Below are 26,386 nucleotides of genomic sequence, written 5' to 3'. Positions count from 1 at the left end.
GGTTATATCATATTTTGTTTATTCATTCATCAGTTGATGGGCAATTGGTTTGTTTTCACTTTTTGATTTTTATGAATAATGCTGTTGTGACCATTTGTGTATAATTTGTGTGTGTGTGTGTGTGTGTGTATGAACAGGGCTTCTCCTTCTCCTCTCCCTCCCCTCCTCCTCCTCCTCCTCCTCCTCTTCCTCCTCCTCCTCCTTCTCTTTCTCCTTCCCATCACCCTCCTTCTTCCCCTCCCCCTCCCTCTCCTTCTCCCTCTCCCTCTACCTCCCTGTCCCTCTCCTTTCCCTTCTCCTCCTCCTTCTCCTTGATATGTGTAAAGGGGAACCAGCACATGGTTATTTTTGGTGAATCTACTGGTGATCTGTGCATAATGATCAAGCAAGCACACAGGCTTGGATTCAAACATTAACCTTATACTTCTAATCCTGAATCACTTCTCTCTATCTTTGGCTTATTCCTTATTAAATAAAACAAGGGAAATAAGAGTATCTATCTTTGGGTTGATGGGAAGACAAAAATGAAACAACTCATGTTAAATTTATAGTACAGTGCTGGACAGAGCTTTGGTCAGGGATGTTTGTCATTATAACTGCATAGCAGTAACACGGGACAGGGTTGGTTGGGTGAGACATGGGGTGAGGGTGGGGAACACTTAGAACTAACAGTGGCTTACAACTTATGTTTTAATTTTTTTTCAGAATCGTTTCTCTCTAGAGGCTGTCTCCCAGATCCAAGATGACTTCATTCATTTTAGAATCGACTCACCCCATTGATGTTATAACCAGAGTCAGCGTACATCACAATTGGCAGCACCCGCTTGTGTTTAGCAAAATGGAAGCGTTCTGGGAATTCCTCCTTCTTGTACACATTGAGGTGAGGATGTGCATTCTTCAGTGCTTGGTAAACAGCTTCCTCTTTCCCTGGTTTGGGCAGGATCATCCCAAAGCCACCATAGTCCACGATATCAAACTTGACCAAGTCCTTGAACTTGATGTAGTTTGTCAAGAGGATCTCAGTGACATTTGGGCTCTTTTTTACTGTGGTCATGCCATGGTCTGATGTGATGATGACATTGAGGTGCTTGGTCAAGCTGTGCCTTTTAATGGCTTCCACCAGGTACCCGATGGTTCTGTCAATTTGCTGAATCATCACCCTTCTGTTCTCCGTCTCAGGCCCAAATTTGTGTCCCACGTTATCTGGCTCTCCATAGTACAGAGTCACAAAATCAAAGTCTTCCTTAGTGAACCAGTTCATGACAATATCGATGTTCTCCCTCCACTCTGTCTCATTGCTGTCTGGGTGAGTGTGAGACTCCACCAGGGACCGCTGGACAGCCTCCCCTTTGTACTTTGCACCTCCCCCAGGATAGTGGAATGATGCTGTCTTCCTCCCCTGCAAGTACAAGAAGAAAATTCTATCAGGGCTGTATCTTATATCTTTTATAAAATAAGCAAAGCCTGACTTGTTGACATCTCTGCCCTAGTCCAGAGGCATAGAGAACATGTGAGCTTTGGAGTCAGATGGGGTTGGATTTCATTCATCCTGGCTTCCCCAGGATCTCATCAAATCTAAAACACTGTTAGTTGTAAGACATGTTATTATTTTATGTGCTACTGGGAGAAAAATGCTGCCAGTTAAACCATGACACTCCACTGATTTTAAGATGCACTCCAACTTTAGAGATGGCAAAATGAAAAAAAAAAAGTCCCTTGGAATGGAGGAAAAAGTTGCTGATGGTGAGTGTGTTCTTTAACCTCTTATGCTTCAGGGTTTCTATATGTAAAATGCCAAAAAGTTGATGGTATTTTTGTGAGGATTAAGCCAGATAACTTTAAGGTAAAGTGTTGGGTATTGTGTTTTGGCATGTGCTAGGCAGTCTTTTCTTTGCCTCCAAGTATAGCAAATCACCATAAAGGCTTTGCTGAATTGTACAGTGGACAGTTTGCCTGCCTACCACCCAATATCCTTCTGCTGGTTCAGAGAGCGCTGACTTCCCCTAGAGGATCTCCTCTCTGCCCTTGTTTCATGGCTGGTTTGGGATGCATTGGTTCCACATCAGGCTCCAGAAGTGGGATGTGGCTGTGGCCTGGCCAATTAGAGGACACTGCATCCATTGGCCACAGCAGTTGGTTCAGACGTGGGCCCATGTCCCAGTCAGAGCCAACGAGACTTGGGACAACGATAAGTCTTGGGACTTCTGGGGAGGAGAAGTAAGGGCTGAGGAAAGCTTTGAACCAGAAATAATTCAATATATTGTTTTAACAACACATGTGATTGCAAAGTTATGAGATATTCTTAAGTAATCTCCCCAGTAGAAAGGTGGCTGTTGACAAAGTTTGGGAAAATTGTTAGGAAAAAAAAATTATATATGCTCTTTAATGAGTTCACAACAAGATGAACACATCTCACTAAATAAGTCCTGTTGTTGGAAAGCATCTACTCAACCAGGACATGGCACATAGTAGGGGCTCAATAGATTTTTGGTTCAATGAATGAATGACTTGTGTATTTGGGGAGCAAGTATTTTCCTTTGCCTCAGCAAAGCTATTAACTTGAAGGCTGTATTGTGGCACTTGCTGTGTCACCCAAGGTTTGAATATTCTGAAAAACACAAGAGATTTATTGGTTTTAGTAGAACCAAGATTGGTGTAACTATGTTGATTTGGTATGGAGAATAAATGACCAGGAAGACTTTGGGGATAATGGCACCTGGGTTGTGGCTGTTTGATTAACAAATGAACAGAAGAGTATAAATAGAGAGTAATGAAAACTTCCTATATACTGTTTAAGAGAGAGAAACAAGAAAGCAATTTGGAAGTTGTGGGAGATGCTGTTGTTTTTCTACCCAGATCCCCTTACTCGGCCAGTGAACTCACATTCACTTCAGCTGCTCCATGTTCTGGAAAATTACCTTTAGCCAAGTGGCCAAATCTTGCCTCACCTGGAAAGTTGTTCCATACTGCGCCTTCAATCCCAGCTGCCTATGGCCAGGAATTGACTAATGGGAGGACAAAAGACCGGCTTACTTGCTTCAGGCTGGGATAACATGGGGGTGTAATTCATGCGCCAGAGCTCCCTGTGGGATCACGCTGAAGCTGGTATCCAACTTTGGGGACCATTTATCTTTCAAACCCTGCCCTGTCAGTTTCCCTTACTCCCATCTCCTGAGAACTCTCCCTCAATGCCTCACATGCACTAAACCTCTGCCTCAAGCTCTACTTTTAGGAAATTTGAAGTAAGACAGAAGTCTTAAGGTGTGTCTGGGTGGCTTAGTCAGTTAAGTGTCTGACTCTTGATCTCAGCTCAGGTCTTGATCTCAGGGTCATAAGATCAAGGCCTGCATTGGACTCCCTCCATGCTGGGTGTGCAGCCTACTTAAAAAAAAAGGCAGAATTCTTAATACTAAATTCTTTGCAAGGCTCCAGAAGCTCTGCTATCCATAGTTATAGGTGAAATATTGTGCCCTCTGCCCTCCAGCATTCATTTTCTATTATGTGATTTAGTTTTCTTTTCTTTTTTTTTTTTTTTTTTTCAACATTTATTTATTTTTGGGACAGAGAGAGACAGAGCATGAATGGGGGAGGGGCAGAGAGAGAGGGAGATACAGAATCGGAAACAGGCTCCAGGCTCTGAGCCATCAGCCCAGAGCCCGACGCGGGGCTTGAACTCACGGACCGCGAGATCATGACCTGAGCTGAAGTCGGACGCTTAACCGACTGCGCCACCCAGGCGCCCTAGTTTTATTTTCTATAAAACACTTTACTCAATCTGAAATTATCTTACTTTGTTTACTTGTTTACTATCTATTTCCCTCCCTTAGAATGGGAGTTCCAGGAGAGGGGCCATGTTGATTTTGTTGACCACTCTTTTCCTGGGACCTAGAATAGGCCTGGTTCAGTGTAGGTGGTAATTGTTGGTTAAACGCATGTTGAATGAATGTATGAATTGCATCTCCTTTAGTGGGTGCAAAACCCATCCTAGTCTCACTCCTGATTAACTTATGGAAATAGTTACAGAAGCTCTTCCTTTTTTGGGTTCTAGCATCTTATTTGTAATCTCTTCAGGCAACACATTTTCATTTCTGATAATAGAATTTATATGGTTGCTTTAACTTGCAAATCCTCTAATATTTATTTATTGCATTTCTGATTGGCATTACTCATAATTCTCAGTTTTTAGCGATGGTACTTTGTTTAACTTACATATAAATTGACTTTGCTCTGAAGTATGGAATTGGCTGGAAGGATAAAACTTTCAACGTTTTGTACAACATAGTTTGGCTATTTTATTATCTAGAATAAGCTGACATTGACTTTATGAGGGACTTAGGCAGCCTTGCCTATCCATTTGTGTTCTTGATGTTTGTGTGTTAAATCTCACATGTTCCCAACTTGAAATTGTTTTCTTGTGCTGTGTTCTCAACATACACTTTCTTTAAAGATATCCCAAGCTGTATGATTTTTTTTTTTTACTTGGTCCCATAGGAATTTTAAGAGTTACACTACTCCATGAAAAGAGCTCCGGAGATAAATGTGTATTTGAGTGTGTACACACACACACACATACAAACACACACACACACGACTCTGTTTATTTGGGACCCGTGATAATCAAAAGTGCTATTTTCAACAAATACTTCTGAGAAATAATCTGAGCACTTAATTGGATGCAAAAGAGTGGGTATTTACTATTCTACCCTTTAATTAGCATAATCAGTGTTTCCAGTAGCAATAGCAATTGGAAAATCGCTGGTTTTATTAGGTTCATTATTCTCCCTTAGTGTAGTTTTGCATCAATGTGGCTATTATTCTTAAGTTGCTTTTTTAAAACAAGAGTTGGTACTTACTATGGGAAAAATACTTGTACAGATCTCACCAAACTCTTCAGAACAAATCATTAGAGCAGAAGTTTCAGTTTGGTTTTGTATTTTGTTTTATTTCTTCCTTTAGGTGACAGAGTGAATGTCACAAGGTGCACATATTTTAGGAAGGCCCTTGAACATTTTATCATGGTTGTGCTTTGGTGGGAAGTGTGTGCGGTTTAGGGAAAGGAGTTAGTTCCTCCTTCTAGGGAGTGACTGGGTGGAAAGAGATGGACTGTATGTATGTGAAATTCAGAAGTCTGAGCGTTTTCATTGCTTTTCTGTGCTCCAGAGGAGTCACTGAACAGAAGGAGCCAGACGGCCAAGGTTCTATTTTCTCCCCATCCCACACCCTTTTGGAGGTCAGATTATTATTCTTTGAGCCTTTATGATGCATTATAAAAACATGGTTTGGGCCAATATTGGGATGAATTATTCTGTTATTAACACTCTAGGCAGAAGTACCTGGCACCATCTTGCTCACAGCTCTTCCAAGTTTGGAAGCTATTGTCTAGGAGACTTGGCTTACATTGAAAACCATAGCTAAACTCCCCACCGTCTCTCTGAATCCCCTCCTGGTAATAGCCTACCATGGTCCTGATACAGACTCTTGGCAGCCATGGGGATCTCACTCGGATCATCCTCTGCCATTTCACTCCTTAATACACTCTATAGCTCCTCCATAGAGAGGTGAAATGTGCCCCTAGGTTTTTATGGTTTTCTTGGATCTTAAAGTCATGGCTGTCTGCCTTTCTCTGAGGATTAGGACTTCTGAACATGGTGAACCACCTCAGCCATTAATCATGTTCAGTTATCAGGTATGTTCATTTAAAATATGAGCTTGCTCTAAATGGAGTGTGGATATGCTCATGGACCATGACTAATGGACGCAAAGGTGGCCAGGAATCCCATCTTTTAGGCATCATGTGTAAGGCATGTCAATGCTTGTGTATCTTGATGAACTCTGGCAGCATTAGTGTCATGGAAGGAAAACATTTTAGTCCTATTAAAGGTGAATGCATCAATCTCCACAAAGCCTGCCTGGAAGAGACTCAGGAGGACGATGGATTTTCCCAGTGATGGATACAGGCCAGGCCACCCCCCCCATAGCCCTGCCTGGCAAAACATATGGGCTCCTGAATGACATTTAGGGCCAGTTGGAATCCTGTTCCTGGGGAGCTGACCTGGGGCCACAGGTCTGCCTTGAATGCAGTGGTTTTCCTGCTATCTCTTCAGGCTGCTGGGCAATGGCTCTGTCCCATGGCAGGAGATATCAGTGGTAGAATGAGAGATGCACCAACATGACTTTCACTTGCTAAATGAATGGTGTGTTTTCAGTTGCCTGGCCCTGAACCAGATCCTTTTTCTGCATAACCACTTATGAATTCAGCAAAGAGGAAGAACACTCTGATTATGAGTTGAGCAGAAGGAAACGAAGTCCTGAAAATAAATGGCAATGAGACAAGAACTGTGAATAAGAAAAACTGCAGGAAAGAATGCTACCAGAACCCTCATGCCAATGAACAAATATCATAGCAAGTTGAATAGTGAATTAATGAAGACTGCCCAGATCTCCCTAGCAGTAAGATTTACTATCAGATCCATGGCTAAATGTTTTGGCCAAGGAAATAATATTCTGTTATGGTTAAGAGTTAAGAGTTGCTGAACCCTGAGTGAATTCAAATCTCAGCTTTGCCTTTTGCAAGCTTTGTGACTTTGAGAAGTTATGGCACTGCTCTGTTTAACAGTTTACTTATCTGTTAAGTGGACATAATTGTAGCACCCACCTAAGAGCTGTTATAAATTAATAAATGTAAAGCACTTAAATCAGTATTAGACATGTAGTGTTATGAATCTTATTTTCTTGGGAGGACAGAATTTATTTGCATGGTGGTCTCTGCCTCAAAGTTAAAAAATGTGACAGGAGGGGCGCCTGGGTGGCTCAGTTGGTTAAGTGTCTGACTTCAGCTCAGGTCATTATCTCGCAGTTTGTGAGTTCAAGCCCTGTGTCGGGCTCTGTGCTGGTAGCTCAGAGCCTGGAGCCTGCTTCGGATTCTGTGTCTCCCCTTCTCTCTGCCCCTCCCATGCTCATGCTGTCTCTCTTGTTTCTGAATACTAAATAAATGTTAAAAAATGTTTAAAAAATGTGACAGAAGAGGAAGGAATCTAGAGCCCAACAGTTAGGGGGAAAAATGAAGCTAAGGTAGAGTCATTGACAACTCCCTGTGATTCATCTAGAAGCTACATTGTCCAATATGGTAGCCCTTAGCCACATGTGGTATTTAGATTTAAGTTGAAATTAATTAAAATCAAATGCAGTTAAAAAGTTGGTTCCTCAGTCTCACTAGCCACATTTCAAGGGCTCAATAAGCACACATGGCTGGTGGCTTCCATTTTGGAAAGTACACAGTAGAACATGTCCATAATCAAAGAAAGTTCCTTTGGTTAGTTCTGGTTTAGAGCTGTAGTGACCAGCTGAAGTGCTAAGATGATTCAACTTCCTTTAATGACTAATAGTTTTTGAACATTTAGTTTTCAAGACATGTGCATTATCTCAGTTCACCCTCCCAATGGGCGTAAGAAGCAGGGACTCTGACAGTTTTCATTTTATGGGTAGGGCAAATCACACACCCAGAGGAGGTTGTTGCCCAAGGTCATGCAGCTGGAGAAGGGTGGAGCTGGCTGGATCCTGCTCCAGGTGTCCAAGTCCGCAGCCTGCATTCTGAGCTGCAATGGCACCATCTTGCAACATGACACACCCAGTGTACCTTGGAGCATAGAGGTGAAGCGCCAGTGCCAAGGGGATCTTTGGAGCAAATATTGGTGTCTTGGGGAAGACAAGGAGGAGGTCCTACTCTGAAGTGATGACTGTGGAAGCTTATTAAGAAAACACAAAGCTGACAAAAGGTTTTGGGCTAGGACTTAAACACAGAGCTCTGATTTCTGCCTTTTTGAAGCAATAATAAATGGCTACCAGAATCCTTTCGAGTGAATGTTCTCTTAAGAACTTTCCGTGGTCTGAAGATTCATTAAATGGTCAACTTCATTCCTAAGGGCTTTTATGCTTAAGTCTGAGACAAGTGTATAAACAGACATTTATGAAAGTGCTGCTGGGTTAAAAAAATGTGACAGAGCCCTATGGTGAGCCCTGGAGGTACAATTGTGATTACGCCAGACTCTGCCCTCGTAGAGACTTATCCATCAATAATGGCTAAATGCATATTTCAATTAATACTTATGTAAAATCTATTAAATAAGCACATCATCATTATTCCCATTACACATTTAGGGAAACATGCTTAGAGAAGTTAAGTCACTTACTCGAGGTCATAGCTTCTAACCCCTGTCCCACATGCTTAGGAATGAGATGCGATGTCCCTGGAAGCCAACCCAGGGTTTCTGAAAGTACCTGTCTCTGGGCTGTGATCCAGAGGGGGAGAACACCATTGTCCCACCATTCAGTCTTATTCTGTGTGGTCTTGAAGGAGTACTTCCAGTGTGTCTCTGTGTTAAACATCATGTTGTGAATGACTCCATGATCTTCAATCCAGCGACCTTGGGAATGAAGGAGGGAAGGTACTGATAAGTTCAATGAATGGATACTGCCAATGGTGTCAAAGTGATCTTAAGACCTCCTCCAATATCCTTCTGGTTGGCCTACTTCTTCTGGGGGACTGTCACTCTGGGTGGCCACCCTGGGGCTTCAGATTTGGTTTTCTGGAGGTGCAAACATTGGTAGCCATAAAGAAAGGGCTAATAGAATCTCACACCTGCCAGATTGGATCTGCTGCCTGGAACAGTCCTGGAGGAAGCTGGGGTGGGCTGTGGAAACTGATGGGCGAGGAGGGAAGGCTTAGGGAGGCCAGGTTACTTAGGTTATTCTGTGTCCAGAAGGCAAGAGCCTGGGATTTAGATATATCCTGTGGGGTGATATTCCTTATCTTCTGCTTGTGACGGTCTGATTCAATATTGAATATCCAGTGGGCCTAATTCTTGGCAAATATCCCAGGGTTTTTTCCTAGGACTCCCATTGGCTGTGCTGTTTGAGGAAAACAATGGAATCAATAAAGATTTCTAGACATAGATGGGTATAGACTTATTTCTCTCTACTTAAAGAAGGAAAGTGGATTTTGGGGAATGTGAGTAAGCTAGATTATTCTTGAAAACATGAGAATTGAACCAGATATAGAAAGTACCTGTGATCTTACACTGTACTGGGGGAAAAGGAGAGTGCATACTGGGGAGTAGTCTAAAGACTTAACCAAAAGACCCAGGGAACAGCTGAGTGTCCACTCCCCCACCTTCTGGAACAGATTCCTCTGGGTGACCCTACTGATTGCAATAAGAGAGTGATGATTTCTCCTATTTCCAAGGTAAATCAAGACAGGACATTCTGTGACTAAAACTTGATTGTCACGGGAATCGAGAGGGGAAAATTCTCCACTGGCTCAGTCGTTGCCAAGCTGCTGGTGGGTAAAGTCCTCTTAGGATGGCCAAGGCTTTCATCTGGGAAGAAGCAAAAATAGTTGTTGCTCTATCATTTCTGCCTTGTAGGTACACCATACTTGGAATCACTGGGAAAAAGTTGCACTGCTGTCAGGGACTGGGGTCTTGGTATCAAGGTTCCTGGTGAGGGATCAAATTGGATAGTCAACAGGGGAAGAGCATGGACTTAGAGTCCAAAAAGAGCTGGGTACCAACTCTGAGTTAACTTCTGAACCTGTTATGTGAACTTGAACAAGCCCCTAACCTGCCTGGCCTTGGTTTGCCTGAATAATAGTGGGTAGGGTTTGTGTGATGAAATCATGGCACATATTTATTGTCCTGCCTTTAGAGATTTTCCCCTTTACAGGAATCAGGCACAGAGTTTGCTCAAGATCATGTAGCAGTACTGGGCTTTGAACCCAGGAGGTTTGGTTACACCCGCTTTTTTTTAATAGGTAAAATTTGCAAAACATAAAAATAACCATTAACATTTTAAAGTGTACAATTCAGTGGCACTTATTATAGTCACAATGTTGTGCAATAATCACCTCTTTCTAGTCCCAAGGTGTTTTCATCACTGCAAAAGGAGACTGTACCCATTAGCAGTCACTCCCCAGTTCTCCATTCCCCTACCTGCTACTGGCCGTTAATCTGCTTTCTGTCTCTATAAATTTAGGTATTCTGGACATTTCATAGAAATGAAATCTCACAATACGTGACTTTTTGTGTCTGGTTTCTTTTACTTAGTCTCATGTTTTCCGGGTTCATCCATGTTGTAGCATGTATCTGTACTTCATTCCTTTTAATGGCTGAATAATATTCTGTTGTATTAATAGACCATAATGTGTTTATCTATCTATTAGTTAGTGGACATTTAGGTTGTTTCTAGGTTGTTTGGCTACTGCGAATAATGCTGCTATGAACATTCATGTACAAGTATCTGTTTGAGTCCCTGCTTTCAATTCTTTTGGATATATACTTCAGAGTAGAATTGGTGGGTCATATGGTGACTCTATGTTTAACTTTTTGAGGAATTGCCAAACCATTTTCCATAGTGGCTGTACAATTTTACATTTCCACCAGCGATGTCCAGGAGTTCCGAATTCTCTGCATCCTCACCAATACTTGTTTCTTCCTTTTTTTGATTTTGGTCAACCAAGTGGATGTGCAGGGGTATCTCATTGGGTTTGCTGTGCATTTACTGAATGACTTATGGTGTTGAGCATTACAACCTGGGCTTTTAATCTCTCCGTGATACTGTATGTCACGAGGGGGGTTGAATACCACAAGTGAGGGTACTTTGTTATGGGTAGGTGGGGACCAAACGGACAAGAACTTTTCCTTTTTTGAAATCTACAACAAATCCTCTCCTTGTTGTAGTGTCCAAGTTTTCTCATGGCTGAGCCATGTCATATCACAGCAGATGAAATGGAAGCACAGAGATAATTCACCCAGGTAGTAGCTTGCTTTTGTCTTTATCTTTTTTACCTGCAAATCCTGGATTCTGTTCTGTGTGACTCCTCCTGCCCAGTAAAGAGCAAATCACCATGGAATTATAAATGCCTGCCACTTCACCTGTTCTAGTATTTATCCATGGTATCTATACCACCAACATTAGAATCAGTTGAACTACTGTTAAAAAACACAAATTCTCTGTTCTCCAATCTAGCCCTTGCTCAATCCACACATCTAGGGTTGGGTCTGCGAGTTTGCATTTTCATAAGCCAACTGACATGTCAGAGCCACTGGTTCAGGGACTGTTAGTCATTCACACATGTATGTGGATTAGTTCTAGCAGATTACCCATTACTCCAAAATCTGGGTTGATAGCAGCTTCCCTGAAAGACCAAAGGGAAGGCTGGCAGCTGTCAAAACCTGGAGTATTCCAGTATCTGGGGAAGCTTGGGGGCTCAGAGACATTGGGAGGATTTGGAGGAGGGATAGGAGGAAGCAAAGGACACCATGGACATGGAAACTTCCCCTCCCTGGACCTTAATGATTCTGGTTTCCAGGCTCTGGGACCAAGAGGTCAATTATAGTATCAGTTAAATAGACTAGCCTGGGAACCCATCATAGAATCCCTTTTCCCCTCAAAGAGATGTTACCCAAGTTTCAAACAACTAATCTAAAATGAGTTCAGGGAGCATGACCCTTCCATTTTGTGGCATGGCTAGTCCCAGTAATTGCAAAAAGGGAACTGTCTTCATGGTGTTTGTGTTATTTCGACCCTGACACTTAAAGGTATGTTCTAAATCCAGCCAGTGGCTGGGAACCACTAATGACCCAGCAGGAATTTCCATTGCCCCTTCGGTTCCTCCTTCCTGCTGCTCAAGCCTTTTATCATGGTTAAGGCCCTGTTCTGGAATGTGGGCAGAACAAGATGGGGAGGTGGGGGGAAAGCTAAGAAATGAACAGCTGTAGGGAGCAGCAATCAGTTTTACTAAAATTGCATTTTGTACTCTGGAGACAATCAGGGACTGGGCTGGGAAAGCTGCGTGAAGACAACAGTGTTGGCCATGCCTGGAGTTCCAGTAGCTGCAAAGGAACTGGCTTCACTTGGGTTGGGTGATGCTGCCCTCACTGCACTATGATGCTACAGAAGCAGGGCTGCTTTCAGGAGTGGGACACCTGGGTTTGGTCTTGGCTCTTGAAAGCACTTGTTCTTCCCTTGGGCTTCATTTTCCACCTTCATAAAATGAGAGGATTAATGATTTCCAAGGTCCTCTCTGGCTTTATCCATTCTGAGAGTCTATTATCTATGTCGTTTCAGTGTCTGTGATGTGGGTAATTATGCAAGTTAAACAGGAAGTAGGATGAGCTCTCTCAGAGAGCGTGATTCCTGCTGCTTGCTAATTATGCTTTAATCAGGGTACAATGCATACTCCCACACCATACCAGTTATGGCAAGATGCGGGTAAATTCTCCCAGCCGAGCATTTCAGGTGTGGAAATGAACCCAGCTAGATTCGACTCCTTTCTCTTGATTCTCAGAAACTGACATTTATTTATTTCTCAAATACTTGCAAGGTGAATTTAGAGAACCATCAAATCCAGCATTTGATCCAAACCCTCCCCTTCAAACATTTTGACCCAAGTACTATCCTCCATTGTCCCATGGTGTTCATAATCTAGGGACCAGGGGAGAGAGTTAATAAGAGAGCATGTTCTGGGGGTGCCTGCAATGCTCACAGTCACTCACTCTTAGGATTCCCCAACTTACAGGCCCTGCCGAGAGGCAGGTCTAGGTACCATATTTGTACCATGTGATGTCTCCTCCCTACATTCAGTTGGCTGGCGAGAAACCCAATTCTCTCTCAAGACTTAAATGCAGAGATGCAGTAACTAATCAGCTGGTGGTGGACTCCCAGTAGCCTACCATGATAGGTCATGAGCAAAAAGAGAAAGCTGGTTGTGAGTGAGAGAAGTAGAGATAAGAGAGTTCCTGGGGCTGATTAGAAGGAGCACGGGGTTTCTGGATGTCTTCTTTGGAAAAGTGTCTATTCATTTCTTCTGCCCATTTCTTCACTGGGTGATTTGTTTTTCGGGTGTTGAATTTGGTAAGTTCTTTACAGATTTTGGATAGGGTTGATGGGGGGGCAGGGGAGAGGGGTAAATAGGGGATGGGCATTGAGGAGGGCACTTGTTGGGATGAGCACTGGGTGTTGTGTGTAAGTAATGAATCATGAGAATCTATCCCCAAAAACCAAGAGCACACTGTACACACTGTATGTTAGCCAACTTGACAATGAATTATGTTGAAAAAAATAAATAAAAAAAATAGGGACCACTGGGTTTCTGAGAGCCAGAAAAGTGGGATCTGGTTTCGCTAACTCCATTTTCCATTTTTCCTAATTATCCCTCATTTGGTTCCCTTGCCCAAGTTTGCCTGTTAGAGTCTTGCAAGGTGTTCCTTTCCCTTGAGCTAGTGTGAAAGGATTTCTGTATTTTACAGCTGTTGTTCCCTGACATAGCTGGAGATCAGTGCTCCAATAGATGCTGAACAAAGTGCAGTGGGAACACAGAAAAGAGGGTATCAGGGAAGGCTGCACAGAGGAGGTGACACTGGAGCCTGGTGGCAGGTGAGAGTAAATGCAGTCCATCATTGAGCAACATGGGCTTGCATTGTGCAGGTCCATTTACATGCCAGATTGTTTTTGACAAATACAGTACAGTACTATAAATGTATTTTCTCTTCCTTATGACCTTCCTAAAATTTTTTTTTAACGTTTTATTTATTTTTGAGACAGGGAGAGACAGAGCATGAACAGGGGAGGGTCAGAGAGAGGGAGACACAGAATCTGAAACAGGCTCCAGGCTCTGAGCTGTCAGCACAGAGCCCGACGCGGGGCTCGAACTCACGGACCGCGAGATCATGACCTGAGCCGAAGTTGGCTGTTTCACCGACTGAGCCACCCAGGCGCCCCTCCTTATGACCTTCTTAACAACATTTTCTTTTATTGTGAGAATATAGATTATAATACATATAACATATAAAATATGTGTTAATTTACTAAGTTATCAGTAAGGCTTCTGGTAAATATTAGGTTATTAATTTTTAAGTTTTTGGGGATTCAAAAGTTCTATGTGGGCTTTTGACTGTGTGTGGGTTCACCACTACTAACCCCCATGTTGTTCAAGTGTCAGCTGTATTTGCCATGATTTTTAACTATTAAAACTAAGCAGTTCACTGCTTGGGCAGAAGTAGATAGTGGTGGTTTTATAATACCCTGCTCGAGTTGTAACCATTGTCAGTTACCTCCCTTCAAGGATTAGGTAGCTCAAGTTTGCCTAGTTCTTATTTGTTAATGACCTAAACTTACATGATATGCCTTGGGAAAGAAGTGAGCACTGTTCTGTTCTGTTGTTGTGGACAGATCACTATTTTGGCCATTGTTAGATGGCTTGAGAGTTTAGTTCCATAGTTTGAACTAAGATAGGGTCAGGCGTCTACCCGATAAGACTGCTGAAAATCTTTCCTTTTTTGATTATAATGACAAAATGGTCGAGATGGTTCACGACAGGCTTATTGTTGTGAACAATAACAAACAACAAAATTGTTGTGACTGGCTTATTGTTCTAGAGCAGAAGCCCTGCCCTAGAACCTGCAATTTTTTCAGTTTTTGCCAGTGTTTTAGGCTATTCCTTGGCTTGTGATGGATGAAAACCACTCCTAAGGTTAGGACTAGACCAGATGTAGACTCTAGACCTATATTAGATCTGCCAAGGCTCAAACCTTCATGGGCCTTCAGATCATACAAGAAATGGGTATCTGTGCAGTATTGCCGTTGGCTGTCAGGGAGTGTCATTGGAACTGGGCACACATGGCATTAATGCCATTCCATCCTGCTTATACTTTGCATTCAGCATCCATCTCATTTCCTCTTGAATTTCAGGTGATTATCTATAAATATGTTTTCTCCATTAGTTTAAAAGCTTCCTAAGAGTAGGGCTGTGCTCATTTATTTTGGTATCATCCTGGCACAAAGCATAGGGCTTTACCCTTAGTAGGCATTCAACAAATGTTTGTTGAGTTTTATTGAAAAAACTCCCTCTTACTTCTGCCCCATTTGCAGATGGCCAGGTATGCTCTGAACAAGTAGGAAGCAGAACCTGATTTAATCCAAAGTCAATTTGGGAAAAAAGATATTTTAGTGGGATTAAAATAAACCATGCCATAACTTAATAACTCAATAAGGGCATTCCTCTCCCCCACCCCCCAAACATTTGCTCTGTTCCTATCTACTAATTTTCAGGTGGAACAGTGTATATTTACAGATAGTCCATCTGGGTGTAGACACACTTTAATGCTGAGAAACTGCTTGTGTTATTCACTAATTCCTTTAAACTAATCTACCATATAAACTATAAGCATATCTTCATTTTCCTCCCGATTTGTGATTCATTAAGTTCACATTCCCAAAACCAAAGAAGAAAATGTCTTGTTAACCAGCTAGTATGAGGTCAGGAAGAATGGTTGCCAAATCAGGTCAACTAACCACCTTAAATCCACCCAACATTCCTTTCTCAAGCTAGCAAGCTCATTCAGAACCAGAGCCAAGACACTGATGGGAAAGCAGCCTCCACTGATGCTGAAAACCACACTCACCCAAGTTTACACACCCAGGGTACCACCCATTGATAATACACTGGACCCATAACTAAAGTACTTGAAATGAGAACAGGTGAACCAATCAAAATTTAAAACCTTATCAATTCCTGCTATAGAACTGAGGCTTGTCCCCAACACTAGCACTCATGATGGCAGCCCTTGTCTGGACAGAGAATATAAAACCCTAGCATGCCCATTTTACTAAACCACTCTTGCTCATGTGTAAGTGCGAATGAAAAATGCTGATGCTGCTTCTTTTTGACATTGCTTTTTAATTATGGCCATCAATAAATCATTTTATCCTTGAACAAGACTTGAGAATGGCCCTAAGGCAGAGGCACGATTCCTTAGGAACTAGGCCAACAGAGAATGGTCTTTCACACTCTATACCTCTTCCTTTAATCTGCTGTCAAAAGCAGAAATGTTCTCTCTTTGAGTAGCTGGAAGCAGACGGCTTCTTGAGTTCCATCTGGAAACTCTATTAACACACAGTTCTACCCTTGACCTGCCTTACTAGCCACTGTCACGGAAATGGGATCTCTCCGCTGTATTTTTTTTTCTCACTTTATTTTCTCCTCTTACCACTATAGTGGACTGAATGGTGCCCACTGGCACCCCCCGCGCCCCCCCCCCATTTATATGTCCATATTCTTATTCTCAGAACCTGTGAATGTTGCCTTATTTGGAAACTAGGTCTTCATAGTTGTAATTAAGGATTTTGACATGAGATGATCCTGGATTATCCATGTTGACTTTAAATCCAAAGACAAATATCCTTACAAGAGGCAGAAGAGGAGAGGACGCAGACGGAAAAGGAGAAAGGAGACAACATGATCATGGAGGCAGATATTGGAATGATGTGGCTACAAATCAAGGAATGCTGGTAGCCACTAGAAGACAAAGTGGGAAGGAAAGATTCTCCCCTTGAATCTCTGGAGGGAGCATGGCCCACTGATACTTTATTTTGGGCTTCTGGTCTCTGGACTTTCAGTTGCTTTAAGCCACCCAGCTTATGGTACTTTGTTACAGCAGCCATAGGAAACTAATACACCTGTGCTGTTACCCTCAAGTGGTTCCAGCTTTTCTCACTCAAGACCTTGGAATCCAGAGCAGTCATGATTTTTTTTCTCAGTTGTTGTGGTGTTTTGGGCTGACACGTTCTCATGTGTAATCCATAGACCTGAAGCATCAGCATTACTTGGGAGCTTCTTGGAATGGCCCCACCTCAGATCCTTTGAACTGGAATCTGCATTTTAACCAGATCCCCAGGTGATTCATATACATATTCAAATTTGAGAAGCACTAATAGGAGAATCTCTAAGGTGGCAATTAGATCTTTTCTCCATCTGGAAGAGTCCTACTTTCTTCATGTTAATTATGGTGTGGAGGTTATATAAAAACAAAACCAAATCAAATTCTTTGGTTAGAAATTTACACTGATGTGTTATAGATGACATGGCATAATGTCTGGAATTTGCTTTACAAGGTTCCAGAAAGGGGACACCTGGGTGGCTCAGTCGGTTAGGTGTCTGACTTCAGCTTGGGTCATGATCTCACATAACCTGCATTGGGCTCTGTGCTGACAGTGCCGAAACTGCTTGGGATTCTCTTCTCTCCCTCCCTCTCTGCCCCCCTCCATCGTTCATGCTCCATCTCAAAATAAATAAATAAACTTAAAAAAAAAAAGATTCCATGATGTGCCTGGGTGGCTCAGTCCCTTGAGCATCGAACTTCAGCTCAGGTCATGATCTCATGGTTTATGAGTTTGAGCCCCGCATGGGGCTCACTGCTGTCAGTGCAGAGCCCGCTTCAGATCCTTTGTCCTCCTCTCCCTTTGCCCCTCCCCCACTTGAGCGCGCGCGCACGCTCTCTCTTTCTCTCTCTTTCTCTCTCTCTCTCTCTCTCTCTCTCTCAAAAAATAAACATTAAAAAAAAAGTTTCCAGAAAGAAAGGCAGGCAGGCAGAAAAGAAGAAAGAAAAGTCCACTGAGTGGAGACAATGGAACAAGATTGGCAAAATGTGGAAAAATTCTTACAGTTTGGTGATGGGTATAGGGGGTTCCTTGTGCAATTTTCTCTGCTTTTTCTACATAATTTTAGAAATTAGTGTACTGAAAAGTTAGGGAATACCCTGGTTTTCCAGCCTTCCTTATTTTCAATTATTTTCTTATTTATTTTCTTAATAATAAGAAATATTTTCTTATTTCTCCACTTTTCATTCCTTGTGGAAATGATTAGTGTTGGAAACACGTCTTTTCTGTCTCTATCTGTGGTTTTCTTTGCTTTGTTTCATCTGTGTTTGGGGCTTTGTTGACTTCCAGGACTTTTTCAGTGGAGAGTGGTTTCTGGGGGAGAAGGATGGGAGCTGATTAAAAGGTTTACATCTTCTAACTAGGTTTCCAACAACATCTGCTGGGCTTGTACTGTTAACCAGCAGCAGGGATTTAATTTCCTTTTCCTTTCCCTACCTCTGTTACCTCTTTCAGACTCTATTTTTTTTCACTGGATAGAGTGTCACATGGGTGACCTTTGGCCTTCTGATTTATATGTGATTTGTGTATTATACCTCTAGTTCAAGGGTTCTCAAGTAGGGGTGATTTTGCCCCCCAAGGAACATTTGGCAATGTCTGGAGACATTTTTGGTTGTCACAACTGGGAGAGGGGAGGGATGTTGCTAGCATCTAGTGAGTAGAAGCCAGGGATGCTTCTAAGCATTCTACAACACACAAGACAGCCTCCCCAAAGACAAAGAATGATTTGGCCTAAAATGTCAGTGGTGGGACATTGAGAACCCTGCTCTAGTCTTAAAGATCATCTAAATACATTTGGCCATGCTTCTTTTGCTCTTGTCTCAGGCAGAAGGAGAGTGGATTCATGACTGGTTACGACATCTATGAGGACTTTTTACCTTTTATAGGTTGATTTTGGGATAGAATGTAACTGATCATTTGTGCAAATTGTGCCCTGCCCACCTCCAGGGGGCACCACCCACATAGCATTCATGAAAACAGTTCTTCCCAGAATTGTGCTGTACACCGTCTACATGGTTACAAGTGGTGGTTCTGATTTTGGAGTTATTCTGGTGGGGTTCTGGAATTGGGAGAAGCTTAATTTCTGACTGGTAGGGACCTTGAGCCTACCATCGAGTGTCCTTCCAAGAAAGGAGGAAATGAAGACCAGAGAGAACCTCACTGTTATTATCCTCCACCATCATCTCCTTACGAGCATCCCCCTTTCACCTCTGATCCATATCTATTTGACTAGATTTAAAATTGTTAAATTATAATATCACAGCTTACATTTTCTATAGCCTTTGTCTGAAGCATGGTGGTGATAGCTTCTTATTTTCAGTAGGTTCCTTGGGGGAGAAAATATATGCTGCTGCCATAAGACTTCCTATCCACCCACAACTTGCTTGGCGGGATTTCCTTAGTTTCAGCAGCATAACTTATTCTCACTGGTCTTCAATCACTTTGCAATAAAAACTGAGATTGCAGAAATGTTCACTGTCATTACCAGTGATGGAGCAGTAAGTACAGGCTTCTGGAGAGGGAGAAGGAATTGGGTGATTTAAACTAGCAGAATGAGCTTCTAACCCTCAGAGAATGGCTTTTCATTTCAGTGAGATCTGAGGGGAATTGGGACAGTTCAGGGAGACTGGGGGGACCATGCTGGGATGTGGCTGTTTGCAGGTGTGGGTACTGTATCCACGGGGTGCCCCATAGCTGAGGCTGTGATTTCTTGGGACTGAGTACTGGGCCACTGGACTGTACACCCCCATCCCTACATCGTCAGCCCCAGGCTGGCGTGGTAGACCTCAGCACTTCCTGCCAGTTCTTCCTCTGTTGGTCTTTTCTCTGATAACAGTCCTTGACTTTCCCCTGGGAACCCACCAGCCCCTGATTTGCAGTCCACCTGGTTTGTGTGAGGCTTGCCACCCCCTTAACCCCAAACTGGGGGTGGACACGTAGTCTCAGCTTGGGTGTTCAGCATTGTTCCACTCTCCCCCGGGCCTTAGCAATTGGTTCTGAGAAGTAAATTGGTCCATTGAGAGCCAGTCTTGGGAATTTTGTGGTCACTCTTAGAGAGACAGAGAAAAAGAGAGGGAGAGGGAAAAGGAGGGAGATAGATCATTGTGATGACATAATATGAGGATCTGGATTACTAATGCCTGTAGTTATCAATTAATTATGTCTTACGGTACTGTTATCGGTTGAACTGTTTCTCAAAAAAGATGTTGAAGTCCTAAGCTTAGATGCTTAGAATGGGACCTTATTTGGAAATAGGTCCACTACAGAGATGAGGTCATGCTGCAGTGGGGTGGGCCCCTAATCCAAATGACTTGTTCCCTTATAAGAAGATGACTATGTGAAAACAGAGACACAGGGAAAATTCTGTGGATTGGATGGAGGATGGGACTGTGGCATCTACAAGCCAATGAATGCCAGAGATTGCCAACAAACTACAAGAAGTGAGGAAGAGACAGGAAGGATTCCCTGTGGATTTGAGAGGGCATACAGCTCCATTAACACCTTGATTTCCAACTTCTGGACTCCACAAGTGTAAAACAATAAATTTCTGTTTTTTTTTTCTAAGATTAAAAAAAAATCTTTAAGCAATCTCTACACCCAACATGGGGCTTGAACTCACAATCCTGAGATGGAGAGTCACATGTTGTACCAACTGAGCCAACCAGGCACTTCATAATTTTCTGTTGCTTTAAACTGCCCAGTACTGTTAAGTAAACTGTGGTACTTTGTTATGGCAGCCCTAGGAAATGACTATAAATACTTTCAATTAATAATTCTCCCCCAACTTCTTCTCCTCCTCCTCTTTGTCCTCCTCCTCCTCATTTTTGCCTAAGCAACAGAAAGTCTAATACTGATGTGGTAACACACTATGGTTAGACAGCCCAGCCTCCATGGACATTTATTGCCCCTCTGACATCAACCCTTGGGGTTCAGGGGTTAGCCATAATTCTGCGGGCTTTCTGGAGCTTCACTCTGGGGCATGATCCTGTTAACTTTTGCCTTTACACAAAGACTGATGCTCACCTCATGTTTATCTAAGCCCCATCAGGGACCTGTTTGTGCTAGGCAGAATTCGAAAATGGTTCTCAAGGTTCTTGTCCCCTGATATATATGCCTGGTATAATTCTTTTCCCTTGAACATAGGTAAGACCTGTGGCTTGCTTCTAACCAACAGAACATGGAAAAGTTGAGATTTTGCAGATCCTTTGAATCCTCATCAGTTCATTTTGAGTTAATCAAAAGGGAGATTATCCAGCATGGGTCTGACTTTATTAGGTGAGCTCTTAAAATAGGATCTAGAGCAGAGAGACCCTCTCCTGTGGCCTCAAAGGAGCAAGTTGCCATGAATTCTACAGTTGCAGGGAAATGGATTCTTCTAACAGCCATGAGAGCTTGGGACCCCATCCTAGCTGACACCTTGATTGTGACTTTGTGAGACACTGAGCAGAGGCTCCAGCTCACTGGTGCTGACTCCTTTCCCATGGATACTGAGAGATAATACATGGGTGTTGTTCTAAACTGTTAAGTTTGTGGTAATTTGTTCTGCAGCCACAGAAAAGTAATACATCATTCTATTTTAAGAAACTTCCAGGTCCTGTGGCCAAGTTCCCCTGTGTGTGTGCATGCGTGTTTGTGTGTGTGTGTGTGTGTGTGGCATGGAGTTTGGGGGTGGGGGTTATGAAGCCAGGTGGGAAGAAGGAAACTATGTTGGAGGAAGTAATGGCCCATTCACTGGGGGAGGGGATGAGCTTGATTAATGTGCAGGCCTACCCAGTGCCCGTCTTTGGGGAGCTGGAGGGAGAATGTTTCCTCCAGAGCCAAGGCTTGCTTTGCATTTGGGAGCTTAAATCCTAGACAGGGGCTCTACTTCCCCATCTTGTAGGTGGTGCTGGGGGAGCCTGTACTTGGAGGAAAAATTTACATTCTTTGTAAAGATGTAAAGATTTTTTTGAGTGTAGAGGTGATGAAGTAGGATATTTTGAATTAAGTAGCCAGTTTTCAAGAAATCTTCTTTCCCTGAGTCTTTTGCTCAGGACTTCTGCCCTTCCTGCTTCAAGGAGAGGATGCTATTGGAGAAAGCATGGAAAGTGGGTATTCCTCTTAAGCTCTGCCCCTTATGGTAGCCATAGAGGAGCTGTGGTGCAGAAAAAGGCTTATGGGGGGGACACAGCCAAGTGAGAACACATCTCTCTGTCTGATTCCCCGAGCTGTCAGTGAAAGGAAACACAGAGGCAGAAGGATCCACAAGAAAGGGGCTCTTCATCTTTCTCCCTGGCAGAGCTTCAGAGAAAAGGAAACAACACCTGAATAGATCTGTGGGATCTGGAAACAGACGGGACATGAGCCTGTGTCTTGGGACAAGTCCTAGGAAGTGGCAAGACCTTGGAGTCACTTATGTGTATAGTTGGCCATTGTTCTCACTGCCAGGCCCAACAGAGATGCTAAAATAATTGTTGAGTGGAAGAATGAATACGTTGGAAGCCCCCTTAAAAACTCTCCAGGAGGACTTTCTTTACCAGCAGCAGGGAAAACTGATGAAGGTCATGTGACTCTGGTTCTGGGGTGAGGGCTGAGATACCCACACACCTGACAGCCCCCAGGTATGAGGAGGCCCTGCTGCCCATATCTGGGCAGCAGATTCTCTGGGGGGCCCAGGGTTCTGACCTTGGGCAGCTGAGTCAGCTGTCTTAGGGAAGCTTGCTCATGGGTCCTTGTGCTTGGGGCATGGCTTCTCCTGGCCTGGGACCACCTGGCCCCTGCTCCTTGAACTCTGTCTAGGAAGCTCAGGGAGATGGCCACATGGCTTCTTGGACCTGAGCCTGTGTTGGAGCTAGGATGTGAAGCAGTGCAACAGGCTCTTCCTCATCACCTCTCTTCTGTGTTAAATTGCCCAGAGGTGTTCGTAAGAACACAAGTTAATTAGTCGTTGAGCTAGGAGAGCCCCCTTTATCATAGTTTGTGTCAGGTCTGTACCCTAGAATCTGATGAGGTCTTTGGGTGCTGGCAGCACACATTTTAACCATTATTTTTTCTATTACGGATAATTCTTGTGCACACTGGAGTCAGACAGAGGTCGGCTTGAGCTCAGCTCATGAAGACAAATGCTGGGGGTTTTGCTGGGTCTGGGGTGGTCTCTGTTTCATTAATACAACATATTCAGGATATATACTCGTTTCCTGGAAGCTCTGGGGATGGACAACATTCAGAAGGGTTTGGAAAGATTACTTAGAATCAAAGACACTGATGGGCTGTAGTCATGCTGGAGGGTAGGGATTGAGGAGCCAGTGTCTGGAACCATCCAGGACTGAGTTTGAATCCTGCCTCTGCCCCCGAAAAGATTTGTACATGTTTGAGCCTCAGATATCTCTGCCCTGTAAAGAGGGTAACTGTCCTGACTTCATATCACCGTTAAAATTATTGAAAGATCTGATGATCATGGTACCTGCTTGGCCTATTCATAAGCAGGTTCAACCATTCAAGGCAGGGGTTTTCAGCTGGGGCCAATTTGCTCCCACAGCAGACATTGGGCAATGTCTGGAGACATTTTAGGTTGTCATATCGGGAGGAGGGGTGCTCCTGACATCAGGTGGGTGTACAGACCAGGGATGCTGCTCAGCATTCCACAGTGCACCAGATATCGCCCCTCCAACCCCAGCACAGAGAATGATCTAGTCCCAAATGTCAATAGAGCTGATGTTGAAAAACCTGTTTCATAGTTGAAGCAGAGTGAATGTTCACTTGCTCAATAAATGGCAGGTCTAGTTATAAATAAGAGGGTTCAAAGGAACATGTTTTTTCCACAGTGGGTGAATTAAAAAGATTATTTTGTATACAATGCTTTGTTATTTATAGGCAATACATTTCACATGGTCCAAGATCTAAAAATTATACAGGGGGTACAGTCCAGTCTCCTACCCTGTGCCCCCCTCGGAGGAACCAATATCACCAGTTTCTTGTGTATTTATCCAGATTTCCTCTATGCATCTACAAGTAATTGTATCCATATATATACACATCCATATTATATGAACACATATATTCATGCTACACACATTCTTTGCATCTTGCTTTTGTCACTGAATCCATTTTGGAGATAACTTCCTATCAGGACACAAAGAACTTCCTCATTTTTCTTTTGAAGGTAACAGACTATGCCATTCAATGGGTGTCTGGTATTTTATTTAGCTATTCCCCTCTGGGTGAATAGTAAGGTTGTTTCTGTTTTCTTGTGGTTACAAATGCCAATGCAATGAATAACTTTGCATGTACATCATGCATCATTTTCCACCCAGCAGATATATATCTGTTGGATAAAGTCCTACAAGTGGAATTGCCAAATAAGAAAATTTGTGCAATTCTGATTGTATTGGGTGTTGCCAAATTACCCTCCGTTGAAGCTGTACCCAATTCCATTTCCCACTGGCAATGAATGTAGACGAGGAGGTGCAGTAATTTTATAATTTTTAAAATTTGCTCTCACTGTTTATATCTTCTCATCAAGAATCTTCTGGGAATAAATAAAAGGTGGGCGTGCCTTATAATATTTTGTGCCCATCATATTCTCAGTGTTCAGGGACCCAGAATCTGCCCATGGGAGGTCTTTTAAGTGTTACAAAGTTAATGCCACTGGGAAGTAGCATTCTCTTTCTCCAGAAAAGGGCTATTTAGTTCCTGCTTCCTGGCACTAATAGTTCCCAAATGACTTGCCTCTCAAAGAGTTTACATGTAGGAAAATCTCCCTCTGAGTGGTTGTTCAGCTTTATTTTTTAAGTTTCTGATTCAAGGGCCCCTTTGAGAGTCTGATGGAAGCGATAAAACCCTCTCCCCAAAAAAGGTACTAGCAGTTTGTGTATCATTTCAGAGCCTCCCAGAGCTGCCTTGGACCCCAAGGGAGTGGTTTTCTGGATAGGGGTGAGGCTCATACTGCCAGGCACCATTCCATACCCCACAAGAGGGGTCTGTGGATTCCAGGCTCAGAGCTGGGCAGAACCAGTTCCACGTGGCCAGGGACACCCTGGTTCCAGGCCTGGCTTCTTCCTTGCCCATTTCTTGGCCAAGTGACTGATGAGTTATTTGGCCTCTCTGAGCCTTCATTTTCTCATCTGTGGAATGAGGACAACACTTGCTTTGCAGTATTGTTGTTTTGGAGACATTGAAGCCTAAGCATCTAGCACATGCCTGGCTTCAGGCCCATGTTGGAGAAAAGGAAGCTGATGTTATTCTTACTATCATGGAATCCTTTGCATTTTGGTATTTGGGATTATGGAATGACCACATTCCTTCCTATCACAGACACCTGGAACATGCTCTTCCCTATGCCTGAATGCTTTTCCTTCCTCTTGTCTCCTGTACCCTCTTTCAATTCTCAGTTCAACTGCTCCATCTCAGAGAGCCTTTTCCTGTTTCCAATTTCAAGTCAATTTGCCCTTGCTCTCTTCTGGAGAAACTCTTCTCTTCCTTCTCAGTGACTTTCCTAGTTGTAATGAGATCTGTTAGTATCTTTTCTTGTCTAATGTTGTGTCCTCCTCTTGGGCTACACATTCTAGGTAAGCTGGGGAGACTGGCAAGGGCAAAGGTACTAAGACAGGTGGGGACTGGGTGGAGGCACAGGCAGGTGACCTTTGTGATCTGGAAAGAACCGTGTAAGGGAAAGAGAAATAAGAGAAGATAGGAGAGAGTGGATCAAGGGCCAGGTCATGGGGACTTTCTGGGCCACAGAGAGACAAAATTTGAATTCTCTTCAAAGAGTATTGGTGTCCCTCCAACTCTTCAGTAATAAGCCAGGGAATCCTCTAATCTAATTGAGCTCTTTAAACTTTAATGTTTTACTATTTTTATAAAGTTCTTTTAATAATTTACTTTTGTTTTTTCAAATCATTATTTTTTTAAATGTTTATCTTAGAGAGAAAGAGAGAGAGAGACGGAGCATGAGTGGGGGAGGGGCGCGCACACACACACACACACACACACACACACAGGGAATCTGAAGCAGGCTCTAGGCTCTGAGCCATCAGCACAGAGACCCATGTGGGGCTCAAACTCATGAACTGCGAGATCATGACTTGAGCTGAAGTCAGATGCTTGAATGACTGAGTCACCCAGGCGCCCCTAATAATTTACTTTTGGAAAAGATCACCAGCCACTGTGTGTAAGGCAAGGTGCAGGGTGGGTGGGTCTGGGGAACAGGGAGCAGGGGCTAGGGAGGCTGCAGCTGTGTGGTCCTGATTCTGTCTGCAGACTGGGGCTCTGTAGCAGTGGGGTTCTAGAAACCAGAATATTCTTAGCTAGTGCTTCTTCCATTTGCATGAACTGCCTCCGTCTCCCAAGAGCTGGTTGAGAATGGGCTGTATCTCAGGGAATGACAGACACTGGGGCTTCTACTAGCATTGGCAAATTGGCTGCAGAGTGGAGCTTACCTGAGATGGTGGTGAAGTGAGACGGGGACGTCATTGTCACGAAGGGTGGTGTGAGGTACTTGGCCTTCACGCCCTCCTGGGCCAGGCGGTCCATGTTGGGGGTGTCCACATCCTGGTCATAGTTCCAGCGGAAGCCATCGAAGGAGATCAGCAGCAGCTTGTTGAAGTTCTTCCTTCCAGGGACAGGGTGGCAGCTGGCCCAGCCCAGCAGGACGGGCAGCAGCAGCGTGAGGACCCCAAACCCTGTCATGCTGCGAGCACCAACATCACAGAGTTTGTGGGCCGGCTCCCATTTTCTCCCTTTTTTATCTGCGATTGAACAAAGTCCAAATTGATAATTCTGCCTGAGCTCTGCTGTGGATCAAAACACCTGGAATGTAACAAGATGTCATGCTTTACGTGATGGAAAGTTCTGGAAATGGATGGTGGTGATGGTGGTACAACCTTGTGAATGCATTCAATGCCACTGAACGGTACAC

At 43.4% G+C, this 26,386-nt stretch overlaps 1 protein-coding gene across 1 annotated transcript; it reads right to left on the bottom strand.

Annotated features, from left to right (window-relative positions):
- Positions 1 to 757: 757 nt before the first annotated feature.
- Positions 758 to 26,157, bottom strand: LOC101091244 (ectonucleotide pyrophosphatase/phosphodiesterase family member 7-like). Its single transcript, XM_045048298.1, has 4 exons — positions 25,908 to 26,157; positions 9,065 to 9,082; positions 7,500 to 7,636; positions 758 to 1,399 (listed from the first exon to the last, which is right to left on the bottom strand). Exons 1-4 carry the CDS (start codon positions 26,155 to 26,157, stop codon positions 758 to 760), a joined length of 1,047 nt encoding a protein of 348 aa, XP_044904233.1.
- Positions 26,158 to 26,386: the final 229 nt, after the last annotated feature.

The sequence above is a fragment of the Felis catus genome, chromosome E3 (assembly GCF_018350175.1).
Source record: "Felis catus isolate Fca126 chromosome E3, F.catus_Fca126_mat1.0, whole genome shotgun sequence".
In the NCBI taxonomy this organism is placed as follows: Eukaryota; Metazoa; Chordata; class Mammalia; order Carnivora; family Felidae; genus Felis; species Felis catus.
The sequence above is the reverse complement of the archived record's forward strand: the minus strand, read 5'-3'. Positions and strand labels throughout refer to the sequence as shown.